Source organism: Heptranchias perlo, chromosome 9, assembly GCF_035084215.1.
Source record: "Heptranchias perlo isolate sHepPer1 chromosome 9, sHepPer1.hap1, whole genome shotgun sequence".
Taxonomy (NCBI): Eukaryota; Metazoa; Chordata; class Chondrichthyes; order Hexanchiformes; family Hexanchidae; genus Heptranchias; species Heptranchias perlo.
Window position 1 is genome coordinate 58,336,497 of NC_090333.1, and position 13,785 is coordinate 58,350,281.

The 13,785-nt window shown below is 45.6% G+C and overlaps 1 protein-coding gene across 2 annotated transcripts in view; it reads right to left on the minus strand.

Annotated features, from left to right (window-relative positions):
• Positions 1-13,785, minus strand: part of LOC137325433 (zinc finger protein GLIS3-like) — a 194,703-nt gene that overhangs the window by 70,105 nt on the left and 110,813 nt on the right. For both annotated transcript variants that reach the window (XM_067990542.1, XM_067990541.1), the window contains exon 5: positions 11,134-11,244. In XM_067990542.1, coding sequence (XP_067846643.1) covers positions 11,134-11,244 — 111 coding nt within the window. The remainder of the gene's footprint in view (positions 1-11,133; positions 11,245-13,785) is intronic.

Consider the following 13,785-nt stretch of genomic DNA (forward strand, 5'->3'; position numbering starts at 1 on the left):
TCTTGACATCTATCTTATAGCCAGCAGAATAAATGCTCTTGGCAATACTGTGTGAGACATGTACTTCTTAAAACACAAGTGGAGAGGAAGATTAAAAACAGCAGGAGGAATGGACCCAACAAAGCAGAATTATTCTAATCTTCAATTTCAGATTCAGGAGTCCCTGCCAATGCACTGTCACCATGCATAATTCAGCTCACATAACGACACAGCATAAACACATAACTCACTCCAATATCATTGATAATTCAGAGTACACTCCATCGCTGCTTTTATAAAATTAGAAATCTGGTAAAACAATTCTATGTATTTAATTTGTTTCAGGTATATATTATGTAAATAGTTATGTAGAGTTGCCCCCCGTTTTCTTGACATCCCTCCTGAAGCTGGTGTCTCATGCTGGTTCAATGGCTACATACTCCAGCACACTCAAGTGGTCCTTGCCCAAGTGGTCAGTTTCCATTTGTGAACCAACATTGTGAATGTCAGCGAACTATCACAGCCAAGCCCAATCCTGCCCTCACCCACAACATCCACACATGCAGACTTTCTAGCAGGGGTCATTTGATATTGATCACATATAGTCAGAATGTACTCTGGGTGGGGGACTTCAATGTCTGTCACCAAGAGTGGCTCAGTAGCACCACTACTGACCGAGCTGGCCGAGTCCTGAAGGACATAACTGCAACACTGGGCCTGCGCCAGGTGGTGAGCGAACCATCATGAGGGAAAAACCTACTTGACCTCGTCCTCCCGAATCTACATGTAACAGATGCATCTGTCCATGACAGTACTGGTAGGAGTGACCACCGCACAGTCCTTGTGGAGACGAAGTCCTGTCTTCACACTGAGGACACCATCTAACATGTTGTGTGGCACTACCACCGTGCTAAATGGGATAGATTCAGAACAGATCTGACAGCTCAAAATTGGGTATCCATGAGGCGCTGTGGGCCATCAGCAGCAGCAGATTTGTATTCCAACACAATCTGTAACCTCATGGCCTAGCATATTCCTCACTCTACCATTACCAACAAGCCAGGGGATCAACCCTGGTTCAATGAGGATAGTAGAAGAGCATGCCAGGAGCAGCACCAGGTGTACCTAAAAATGAGGTGCCAACCTGGTGAATCTACAATCCAGGACTACATACATGCTAAACAGCAGAAGCAACATGCTATTGACAGAGCTAAGCAATTCCACAACCAACGGATCAGATCAAAGCTCTGCAGTCCTGCCACATCCAGTCGTGAATGGTGGTGGACAATTAAACAACTAACAGGAGGAGGAGCCTCTATAAACATCCGTATTCTCAATGATAGCAGAGTCCAGCACGTGAGTGCAAAAGACAAGGCTGAAGCGTTTGCAACCATCTTCAGCCAGAAGTGCTGAGTAGATGATCCATCTTGGCCTCCTCCCGATATCCCCACCATTACAGAAGCCAGTTTTAAGCCAATTCGATTCACTCCACGCTATCAAGAAATGGCTGAGTGCACTGGGTACAACAAAGGCTATGGGCCCCGACAACATCCCGGCTGTAGTGCTGAAGACTTGTGCTCCAGAACTAGCCGTGCCTCTAGCCAAACTGTCCCAGTATAGCTACAACACAGGCATCTACCTGACAATGTGGAAAATTGCCCAGGAATGTCCTGTCCACAAAAAGCAGGACAAATCCAATCAGGCCAATTATCGCCCCAGCAGTCTACTCTCAATCATCAGCAAAGTGATGGAAGGTGTCGTCGAAAGTGCTATCAAGCACTGTTACTCACCAACCTGCTCACCGATGCTCAGTTTGGGTTCTGCCAGGACCACTCGGCTCCAGACCTCATTACAGCCTTAGTCCAAACATGGACAAAAGAGCTGAATTCCAGAGGTGAGGTGAGAGTGACTGCCCTTGACATCAAGGCAGCATTTGACCGAGTTTGGCACCAAGGAGCCCTAGTAAAATTGAAGTCAATGGGAATCAAGGGGAAAACTCTCCAGTGGCTGGAGTCATACCTAGTATGTCTGGCGCAAATGTTACATACCACTTATCAGCCCAAGCCTGGATGTTCTCCAGGTCTTGCTGCATGCGGGCACGGACTGCTTCATTATCTGAGGGGTTGCGAATGGAACTGAACACTGTGCAATCATCAGCGAACATCCCCATTTCTGACCTTATGATGGAGAGAAGGTCATTGATGAAGCAGCTGAAGATGGTTGGGCCTAGGACACTGCCCTGAGGAACTCCTGCAGCAATGTCCTGGGGCTGAGATGATTGGCCTCCAACAACCACTATCATCTTCCTTTGTGCTAGGTATGACTCCAGCCACTGGAGAGTTTTCCCCCTCTTTCCCATTGAGTTCAATTTTACTAGGGCTCCTTGGTGCTACACTCGGTCGAATGCTGCCTTGATGTCAAGGGCAGTCACTCTCACCTCACCTCTGGAATTCACCTCATGTTTTTTTATTTATATTTGATTTTTGTTAATCGCACATTAAATATTATTATTGTCACCACTACCGCCATGTCGAGGCCATTCGTGACTGGATTGTGTCATAAGGCCCTTTCATGAGGTTCACCATGAACACCCACACTTGATGCCACCCATTGACTCACTCTACAGTGAGTGTATGTGTAGTTGCACAACTATTTTGAGCAGGGGGTTGGGGGCGGTGGGCCTCTGGTGTGGCCACTGCTCTATCCAGATGGTGAGGGCTGGACTCTTCACACTGTCTGATGTTAGGAGAACTGTTCACATATCAGTGACTCCCTGGCCTCACAAGCAGCCAGGTGAGTCGCTGTTCTGCCAATGGGTTGTGCCTCCTCCTCTGCCTCCTCGTCCTCCTCAATATGGGTGGCAGATGTGGATGGGGCCTCCTCCAGCGGCACCGCTCTCTGTTGTGCCATGTTGTGCAGGACACAACAGAAGACTATAATGCATCCCACTCTATCTGGTGCGTACTGAAGCGCTCCTCCAGAACGATCGAGGCACCTAAACAGCCCTATAGCATGCTCAATTGTAGATCTGATAGCGATGTGGCTGTCGTTATATCGACGCTGTTGATCGGTGGTGGGGTTCCTCAGCGGTGTCATGAGCCACATGTGCAGGGGATATCCCTTGTCCCCGAGGAGCCAGCCCTTGCGGATGTTCGGTGCGTGGAAGAGGGGCGGGATGTTGGACTCCCAGAGGATGAAGGAATCGTGGCAGCTGCCAGGGTATCTGGCGCACACGTGAAGGAATCTCTTACGGTGGTCACAGATGAGCTGAGTGCTGATGGAATGATAGCCCTTCCTGTTGATGAACAGTCCTGGCTTGTGTGGAGGTGCTCGTATTGCTATATGGGTGCAACTGATTACACCCTGCACCCATGGGAAGCCAGCCACAGCGTGGAATCCCACTGCCCTCTCCGTCTGGCTGAGGTCTTCCATGGGGAAGTTGATATGGTGTGAGGCCCTGTAAAACATGCCGTCAGTGACCTGCCTTATGCAGTTTTGTGCAGACGACTGAGAGACCCCGGCGATATCCCTGGTGGCACGCTGGAATGATCCGGAGGCAAAGTTGTTCAGGGCAGTGCTGACTTTGGCAGCGACAGGTAAGAAGATGCTGCTCGGGCCAGTCGGGAGCAGCTCGGCATGAAGGAGGCTCAGATATCCGCGACTACCTGGCGACTGACTCTGAGCCTCCATATGCACTGCTCCTCAGAGAGGTCCAGGAAGCTGAGCCTCAGTCTGTAGAACCTGTGGCAAGGGTAGTGCCTCCTGCGACGCCGCTCTCTCTGTTGTTGCCCTCTGTGCTGTTGTGCAAGTGCCTGTGGCGCAGCACTGTGTTGTGGAGCTCCACGTGGCGGAGGTGGATGGCGTGCCTGGCGAGGCTGGTGATGTTGCTCGTCCTCAGATGAGGTGATGAATGCAGCTATGGCATCCCCCATCCTGACGGTGAGAGTTTCAGGGCGTCCACAAAGTAGGTAAATGTGTTTGCCCACCAGAGTTTAGGGTATAAATTAAGAATTTTGAGTGGAAAGACAAAGGTGTTGCAGCCAAAACTTTGTCTGAAGTGACAGAGTGCCCTGCTGCAATAAATGAGGATTTCCCCCCATCTGTCAAATAATCCTTTGCATCTCCCACTGGCTGCTGGCTGAAACACATCTGCTCCAACAGGGAGTGTTTCCCACAGCACGGGAAACACGCTGAGGATCCTTCAAAATTGCACCCCTGCCAAAATCTCCACTCAATGAGGTCTGTCAACTACCTCAACTATCTACTTAACTATGTAAGGCAGCATTCCGCCAGCTTTAATTGCCAGTGGGAGTCCCACATTCAGGAGTTGGGGCCGGGCTCCGAAGCCGCTCCGGGATTCAGCCATTTTAGGAGCCCCCTACGCACCCACTCGGCCATCCGAAAATTGGCCCCCATGTACGTAAACATTCTCTCATGTATCCAGGGTTCAGTGCATACCCAGACTGCTTGAACTCTGCATTTCCAATTGTTGGAACCAATATTTGATGGGGTGTGGTTTGTCTCCATGCTGTAGTCAGGAGGATGCTGGCAATGCACTTACACATTTTATAGTGAATTATGCTATTCACCATGTTGTTCGGGAAGAGATCCTGTTACCTGCCTAATAATAAACTAGTGACTATCCTGCTGGGGGAGGGAGGTGAACAAACCTCTTGGGGACAAATTTATTTCCAGCGTAACAACCCTCACAATAGGAGACTGAAACCGAGTTGATGCTCTGTAAACAGATAATCTAATTGAAGCAGATCCATAATTCTCCAAGATGCTGTTGATGATTGAACATCCAGTCTGGCTCATTGGAGAGGTAACCCTGTCACTGGGGGCCAGGATTATTCCCATTCAATTCCAGATAAACCTGTAAGCCAATGTCCTAACAGACAAGCCTACCAGTGCTCTGTAAGCTGTCTGGTTTTAGCAGGTTAAACTCCAGCAGCACCCCTAATCTGCAGAAAGGGGCCCCTAAGCCTTGGCTCTGTGCCTAAGTTCTCTGAGTGTGTCCCTAATTGAGAGAACGTGAAATCCATTTCAAGCAAACAGAAACTCTACTTGCTGGATTTCTTAGCTTTGGCTTTTGATGTGTGTCAGATACCCAGGTAACTAAAAAAAAGCGAATGCAGTACTAACTAGGAACTTTCCAACTGACTAGGGGTTAGAATTTTGTGTTAATAGCATTACTGCCGGTAGTAACTTCACTTTCCCCATGGTGATTCAGTAAAAATAAAAAACGGACAAGCTTGTTGACCCAAATGGCTTAAGAATACAATAACAAGTCCATTTAGGCCTTCCACCTCAACCTGTTGACTCAATCCATGCTAATGACCTGTTCTGATCCTAATCATCTCCCTTAGCTTCCACCAATATACGCCTGGTCACTTTTCAGCCAAAAATCTGTCCCCTTCCTTTTCAAATGTAACACTCAAATCTCTATTCCGCACACTAGATAACTAACCAAATCCAAGTTCAACAAATCAGATGACAGTCTATGCCAGCCAAGCCCACATTGACTGCAGTAGGTGAAGTCAATGACAACCACAGCACATCCACTGTGCTAGGTAGCAGGTTATAAGAACAAAAGAACATAAGGAATAGGAGCAGGAGTCGGCTATGTGGCCCCTCGAGCCTGCTTCGCCATTTAATAAGATCATGGCTAATCTTCCACTTTCCGGCCCGATCTCCATATCCCTTTATTCCCTTAGAGTCCAAAAATCTATCAATCTCAGTCCTGAATATACTCAACGACTGAGCATCCACAGCCCTCTGGAATAGAGAATTCCAAAGATTAACAACCCTCTGAGTGAAGAAATTTCTCCTCATCTCACTCCTAAATGGCCGACCCCTTGTCCTGAGACTATGTCCCTAGTTCTAGACTCTCCAGCCAGGGGAAACAGCTTCTCAGCATCTACCCTGTCAAGCCCTCTCAGAATCTTATATGTTTCAATGAGGTCAACTCTCATTCTTCTAAACTCCAGAGGGTATAGACCCATTCTACTCAATCTTTCCTCATAGAACAACCCTCTCATCCCAGGAATCAATCTAGTGAACCTTCACTCTTGCCTCTAAGGCAAGTATATCCTTCCTTAGGAGAGGAGACCAAAACTGTACAGGTACTCCAGGTGTGGTCTCACCAAAGCCCTGTACAATTGCAGCAAGACTTCCTTACTCTTGTGCCCCAACCCCCTTGCAATAAAGGCCAACATACCATTTGCCTTCCTAATTGCTTACTGTATCTGCAAGCTAACTTGTGTTTTGCGTACAAGGACATCCAAGTCCCTCTGAACACCAACATTTAATCGTTTCTCACCATTTAAAAAATATTCTGTTTTTCTGTTCTTCCTATCAAAGTGACTAACCTCTCATTTCCCCACATTATGCTCCATCTGCCACCTTCTTGCCCACCCACTTAACCTGTCCCTTTCCAGACTCTTTGTGTCTTCCTCACAGCCTACTTTACCATCTAGCTTTGTATCGTGAGCAAACTTGGATACATTACACTCAGTTCCCTCATCTAAGTCATTGATATATATTGTAAATAGATGAGGCCCAGCACTGATACTTGCGACACCCCACTAGTTACAGCCTGCCAACATGAAAATGACCCGCTTATTCCTACTCTGTTTTCTGTCCATTAACCAATCCTCTATCCATGCTAATATATTACCCCCAACCCCATGAGCCCTTATCTTGTGTAACAACCTTTTGAGTGCACCTTATCGAATGCCTTTTGAAAATCCCAAATATACTACAACCACTGGTTCCCCTTTATCTACCCTGCTAGTTACATCCTCAAAAAACTCTAATAGATTTGTCAAACACAATTTCCCTTTCATAGAACCATGTTGACTCTGCCTAATCATATTATGATTTTCTGAGTGCCCCATTACCACATCCTTAATAATAGATTCCAATATTTTCTCAACTACTGATGTCAGGCTAACTGGCCTTTAGTTCCCTGTTTTCTCTCTCCCTCCTTTCTTGAATAGCAGTGCTACATTTGCTACTTTCCAATCCACTGGGACCATTCTAGAATCTAGGGAATTTTGGAAGATCACAACCAATGCCAACTGAGTTCACATTCTTTGAGCTGGTTTGCTGTCTATGCAGCAGAGTCTGAATTTATTGCACTGGATGGCAGACTATACCAATTGAGGCAGCATTCACTGCGCTGGCCAGTCTATGACAACCGAGTCCCAATTTGCTGTGCTGACAGCCAGTCTAAATCAATTGAGTCTGCATTTGATGCACTAGGTGGCACTCTATAACAAGTGAGTCCATTCACTGCACACTGCACTGGATGGCAATCTATTCCATCAACTGGCAGCTATAAATGTGAAGTGGTCACATTATGGTTTCTCTTCTACAGGCTTTAAATGAAGACCGTCCCAATTTGTCCACCGACTCCTTTCACAATTTTAAAAAAGACTTTCTTGAACTCCGCTGACGTCCCAGGGGCATACAGACCAGAAGATGTCCAGTTTGATTCTTGGATTGTGCTAAGTTAGCCGATAAATCTTTGATGGTAGGGACAACTGGCCTCAGCCCCCTACCACCTCCATCCCTAGACTATGAAGGGGAAAATTTAGGCAGGATTCCCATTTCTCAATGCTATCCTGTGACTCTGGCTGGAAAGTGTATGCATGCAGATGTTGGATGAGAACAGGATCAGACAAGGATGTGATGTCCTTACGATTGAATAGCCTGCCAATACTCAAAATGTAGCCTCATGTATGAAGAATAGCCACTTGGGTGATGCACCAGATGACTGCTGGCACCCATGAAACCATATCCCAGCAAGAGGTGGAATCCTCAGGAGAAAGGGGAAGAAAAGTTAGGAAAATAATGTTTCTTTCTTTCCAATGAGTACTGGTTGACGTCTCTCAGCATCTCTTAGTGTGTCATTGATTTAGGGCCCAGCCCCATTCTTGCTACCCATCTTTGAACCTTTTTCATTGTGAGTACAATGGCCACAATTGTCACAAAATCCTGCATAGTCTCACTAATGCTTTATGGAGCCATGATAGCAGATAATACAATAAGCATGCAGCTTGTGTACTGGCTCTCAGCCCCCGTTGTGCTTCCTGCCTACAGTGGGCACCTCAGGCACATTGTCGGCCTCAGATGTCTGTGCCTGATAATAGAAGGAACAAGCATACAATGCAATTTAGTGCATTAGGCACCCACCATTGCCTTATTAGCCCATTAATCATTTAGAACTCTGGGGGGTAGAAATTGGAACTCACTGTGCCTGTTTTACAGGCACAACAAGGCAAAGTTTCAGGGACTAACGTCCTGCGCCCCATGGACGTCTGAAAAACTTTCAACCCGAAATTGGGTCGGGCCATTTTTCAGGCATCTGTTGCGGCTGCCCAAACAGGTGTTACGTCCCTTACATGTGCAGTTGAAAGGCCTAACACCTGTTTTAGGTCCTCTCACAAAAATTGGTCTGCCCTGCTCAGGATTCTAAGCAGCGGCCACCAACTATAGGCAAGTTTTTTTTTTAAATGTTTAAATCCTTCCTGATGAGCCCGGAGGAGCAGGAGTGCTCCGCTTGGCTTCACAGAACTCCTGAAAGCCCCTACTGGCCACGATCGGCCCCCATTCCGCTGTCCTGCTCTCCACCCCCCCCCCCCCCCACCCACCACCATCACCGGCAACTGGCACTTACCTGAAGCCACTGCCAGCGATGCAGGCAGCCTGATATTAGAAATCGGGGAAATTATAATAGGGAACAAAGAAATGGCAGAACAATTAAACACATACTTTGGTTCTGTCTTCACAAAGGAGGACACAAATAACCTCCCAGAAATGTTAGGGAACCAAGGGTCTAGTGAGAGGGAGGAACTGAAGGAACCTGTGTTAGTAAAAAAAAAGTGCTAGGGAAATTAATGGGGCTAAAGGCTGACAAATCCGCAGGGCCTGATAATCTACATCCCATAGTACTAAAGGAAGTGGCCCTGAAAATAGTGGATGCATTGGTGATCATCTTCCAAAATTCTATAGACTCTGGAACAGTTCCTACAGATTGGAGGGTGGCAAATGTAACCCCACTATTTAAAAAAGGAGGGAGAGAAAAAACAGGGAATTACAGACCAGTTAGCCTAACATCAGTAGTGGAGAAATGCTAGAGTCTATTATAAAAGATGTGATAACAGAACACTTGGAAGGAATTAATGGGATTGGACAAAGTCAGCATGGGTTTATGAAAGGGAAATCATGCTTAACAAATCTACTGGAGTTTTTTGAGGATGTAACCAGTAGAATAGATAGGGGAGAACCAGTGGATGTGGTGTATTTGGATTTTCAGAAGGCTTTTGATAAGGTCCCACACAAGAGCTTAGTGTGCAAAATTAAAGCACATGGGATTGGGGGGAATATACTGGCATGGATTGAGAATTAGTTGACAGACAGGAAACAGAGAGTAGGAATAAAAGGGTCTTTTTCCGGGTGGCAGGCAGTGACTAGTGGGGTACCGCAGGGATCAGTGCTTGGGCCCCAGCTATTCACAATATATATCAATGATTTGGATGACGGAACTAAATGTAACATTTCCAAGTTTGCAGACGACACAAAGCTGGGGTGGAATGTGAGCAAGAACATGGCAGATGAAGTATAACGTGGATAAAGGTGAGGTTATCCACTTTGTTTGTAAAAACAGAAAGGCAGATTATTATCTGAATGGTGATAGATTGGGAAAAGGGGAGGTGCAACAAGACCTGGGTGTCCTTGTACACCAGTCGCTGAAAGCGAGCATTCAGGTGCAGCAAGCAGTTAGGAAGGCGAATGGTATGTTGGCCTTCATTGCAAGAGGATTTGAGTACAGGAGCAGGGATGTCTTACTGCAGTTATACAGGGCCTTGGTGAGACCACATCTGGAGTATTGTGTGCAGTTTTGGTCTCCTTATCTGAGGAAGGATGTCCTTGCCATGGAGGGAGTGCAACGAAGGTTTACCAGACTGATTCCTGGGATGGAGGACTGACATACGAGGAGAGATTGGGTCAAGTAGGCCTATATTCACCAGAGTTTAGAAAAATAAGAGGTGATCTCATCAAAACATATAAAATTCTAACAGGACTAGACAGACTAGATGCAGGGAGGATGTTCCCGATGGCTGGGGAGTCCAGAACCAGGGGTCACAGTCTTAGGATACGGGGTATGACATCTAGAACCAAGATGAGGAGAAATTTCTTCACTCAGAGGGTGGTGAACCTGTGGAATTCTCTACCACAGAAGGCAGTGGAGGCCAAGTCATTAGATGTATTCAAGAAGGAGATAGATATATTTCTTAACGCTAAAGGGATCAAGGGATATGGGGAAAAAGCGGGAACAGGGTACTTAGTTAGATGATCAGCCATGATCATTTTGAATGGCGGAGCAGGCCCGAAGGGCCGAATGGCCTACTCTCGCTCCTATTTTCTATGTTTCTATGTTTCTATTAGTTGCTGCTAAAGGGTGAGTTGCCTGTGGAGGCACGAGGCACTAGCAGCTCATCGCATTATTTAGATGAGGGCCAGGTTTAAGACTCCTAAGCTCCACATACACTGCCTTGCATGCTGTTCCTCCTCTCTGCCTCCTCACTGGATTGAAATCGAGAATAATTGCACTGTCTCGTTCTAACCCATTCTTTCCACGGATGACAAAACTACTTTATGTTTGGGTCTTCCCTTCTTCATATTTGGCTTCTGAAACCCAAGCGTGGCATTCCTAACCACTAAATCCTGATTTACCTTGTCTTTCTCTCATTCTTTTCAACTTTGGCGATGCCCAGCGCTCTGGGTCTTCACCCTTTATCCAGGTTTCTCAATTGAAAAAAATATAGGTGAGCACATTCAGTTCTTGTAAAATAAATGAAATTAAATAAATCTTTGAGTTATTCTAATTAGTCCTACTCCCCTTCCCTTTCCCCATAGCCTTGAAAATTTTTCCCCTTCAAGTACTTATCAAATTCCATTTTGAAAGTTATTATTGAATCTGCTTCCACCACACTTTCAGGCAGTGCATTCCAGATCATAACAACTCGCTGCGTAAAAAAATTTCTCCTCATCTCACCTCTGGTTCTTTTGCCAAATATGTTTTGAAAAATGATATTTTGATTATCCAGTATGTGACACGTTGACATATCTGTGATTATTTCTTACCTTCTTACGCACCTGTTGCTGTTTGGCAGAGTGTGCTTTGACATGCTTCCTCAGTGAGCTTGGATCAGTGTAGCGCTTTGTGCACCCTGGGATCTGACAAGCATATGGTTTCTGTAAATGTTTGAGAGAGAAAAAAGCTTTACACTTTGCAATCGCTGCTGAGTCTCATTAAGACAATTCTGAACTGACTGTGTACACGTGATCCCTTCTGCTACGAAATGGTGAATTATTATTTCCTGTGCGCAAGCACGTTCAAACCAGAATGCTGTTACTAAATGTAGAAATTCCTCTTTTTAAGACACTTCACTCAAATAGCTCAGCCCTGGCACCCGACCAGTACTACATGGTGTCAGATGATAGCCCTGCTCCTGGATTTGATTCAAAAGCTGGAAATAGTTTTCACAACTGTAGCTGTTGATAATTATTACTGGTGCTTAATCACATAACTATCAGGAAGCTGCAATGTAGAATGTTTGACTGCAATAATTTATAAATGGTCACATTTACATGCTACACTTTTAAGGAGTATATACTTAATATAGAAGTATCTTTTTTTCAAATAGACCAGTTTTATGCACAGTTGATGTGTAGCCCGAAGCCCTTAGCTTTGCATCAATGCACGTTGTACAGTGTAATATGCTGAGGTGTACTTAGGTAGGCGGTGAGGCTATTCCAAGAGGTAATCTCACACTGCAGGATGATTGGACTGCAGTCGGGAGATTTTTAAACTTCATTTAACTTTACTATCCCATTGGCGCAACTGCTACATTGCACTACTACAGAGCTTCATTGTCCCTGGGCAGGGAGGGCACGATGCAGCGGTTGGTAGTGCAATGCGATCTGGTACCTTTTGTATAATAACATACCCAAGAACATAATGAGTTTATATGGTCATTGAGGACTGCCGGATTTAAATTCTAAGTAAGGTCATAAGGTGAAGAAACTTTTCAGACACATGTATAAGTAACGGTTTACAACGGGGTAAATTTTTGTCTTCACCACATGGGCAGTAATCTGGCAGAGTGGATGTTTCGCCCGCTATAGACACCACCTGATATTCATGATATCAATTTCAATGGAACGAAAATCGAGTGGGTTCTATAACGTGCTCCACCAGATTATTGCCCATGTGGTGAAGATAAAAATTTACCCCATTGTATTTGAAACATGTCTCTACCCTCTTTTACTGAAATCATTGAATGAGTGGTACCTGGGCTTTGAAGACAGAGATTCCTTGGCAAAGGAAGGAAAGCACAAAGAAAAGAAGGAAGAATTAAAAGTTTTACGCTTATGCATTACTGACATCAACACTTGAATATTACAACAGGAGGACATAGCAACATCTTCTGTATCGCATGACAAATGTTTTGTAAATTCAAATAGGTTCAGCATCTGTTTTATCTTATTTAATTACATTCCCTCCAATGATCGTAAACATATGTTTTAGAGATTACCTGGCCCGATATGTAAACTATCGCACAGCTTTGCTGGCAAACATTTCCATTCATTTTTCTCTCCAGCTCTTATTTGGGTACAGTTCAAGCTTGCACGGGGACCAGATTGCCTTCTAATGGCCCAAGTGGCCATTCTTCATGTGTGTTCCTAGATGAGTGTAGGTTGGCTATTCTACCATGAGAGGCACTACAGCCAATCCTTATTCTGTCCTCACTTGACGTTTACATAAAAGCACTTCCCAGCAGGAGGAAGTGGACAGTTATTAGTGGAGACCTGATTTTTCTCCCCTTCTTAGGCAGAAAAACTAAGGGTAACTGTAATGTTTCCACAGGTACCTCAGCTGAGATTAGCCAATTCATTACAGATCAGGGATCGAACCTGGGTCCTTCCTGGCCTGTATGGCTCAGCACCACACTGCGGGAGTGAATTTACTGACTTATACACTGGGAGCATATTTCATACTTTTAACTAGACTGATGAAGATAAAGCTGCAGAATGTAACAATGGAAAATAATTAATACCAAGTTAATGAAATCCACTGAGCGCAAGTGCTCACTGAAAGCAAAGTGAATGTGTATTTTACAGCAATTATTTTTCAAATAAAGAGGCAGAAAATTGTGGCATGATTCTTGCATTTAAATTATTGCTAGTAAACAGCCTTTGTTCTGCTATTTACTTTCAGATCACTGTGGGTTCAGTTGAATTCTAATATATACACAGTGGGGTAGATTTCCCCTCTTCCCGGTTGTCCGATAGCCCCGGCAGGAGGCCAGGTCCAGTTTAAGGGCTGGGTATCATTAGCATTGGGCTGGTGGGCAGCAGCTGGAGATCGAGCACTCCGGGGGAAACCCGCTGGCTGGAAGATATTAGGTCCATCGGGGAATAGGAGCGGGAGCAGCCTGGATGGTTTTGTGGAACCTGGAGGAGCTCCCCAGGTCCTCCGGTCCCAACAAAAATAAAGATGCTGTTACTTCTGGGCTCCTCTCCAAATGGTGCGCCAGCTGATACCAGGCGGAACGTGCACAGTGCAGCTCCACCCAGTTCAGTCCAAAAATGACATCAGGGTCCTATTGATTTAAATCTCAAAATAAGTTGTTTGCCTTCTTCAGGTGGCTGTCCTATTTGAAGTACCTCAGCAAAATGGAGACAGCGGCAACATGGCAGTAGGTTCTTCCATGCCATTTTCAGGGCCCTTTG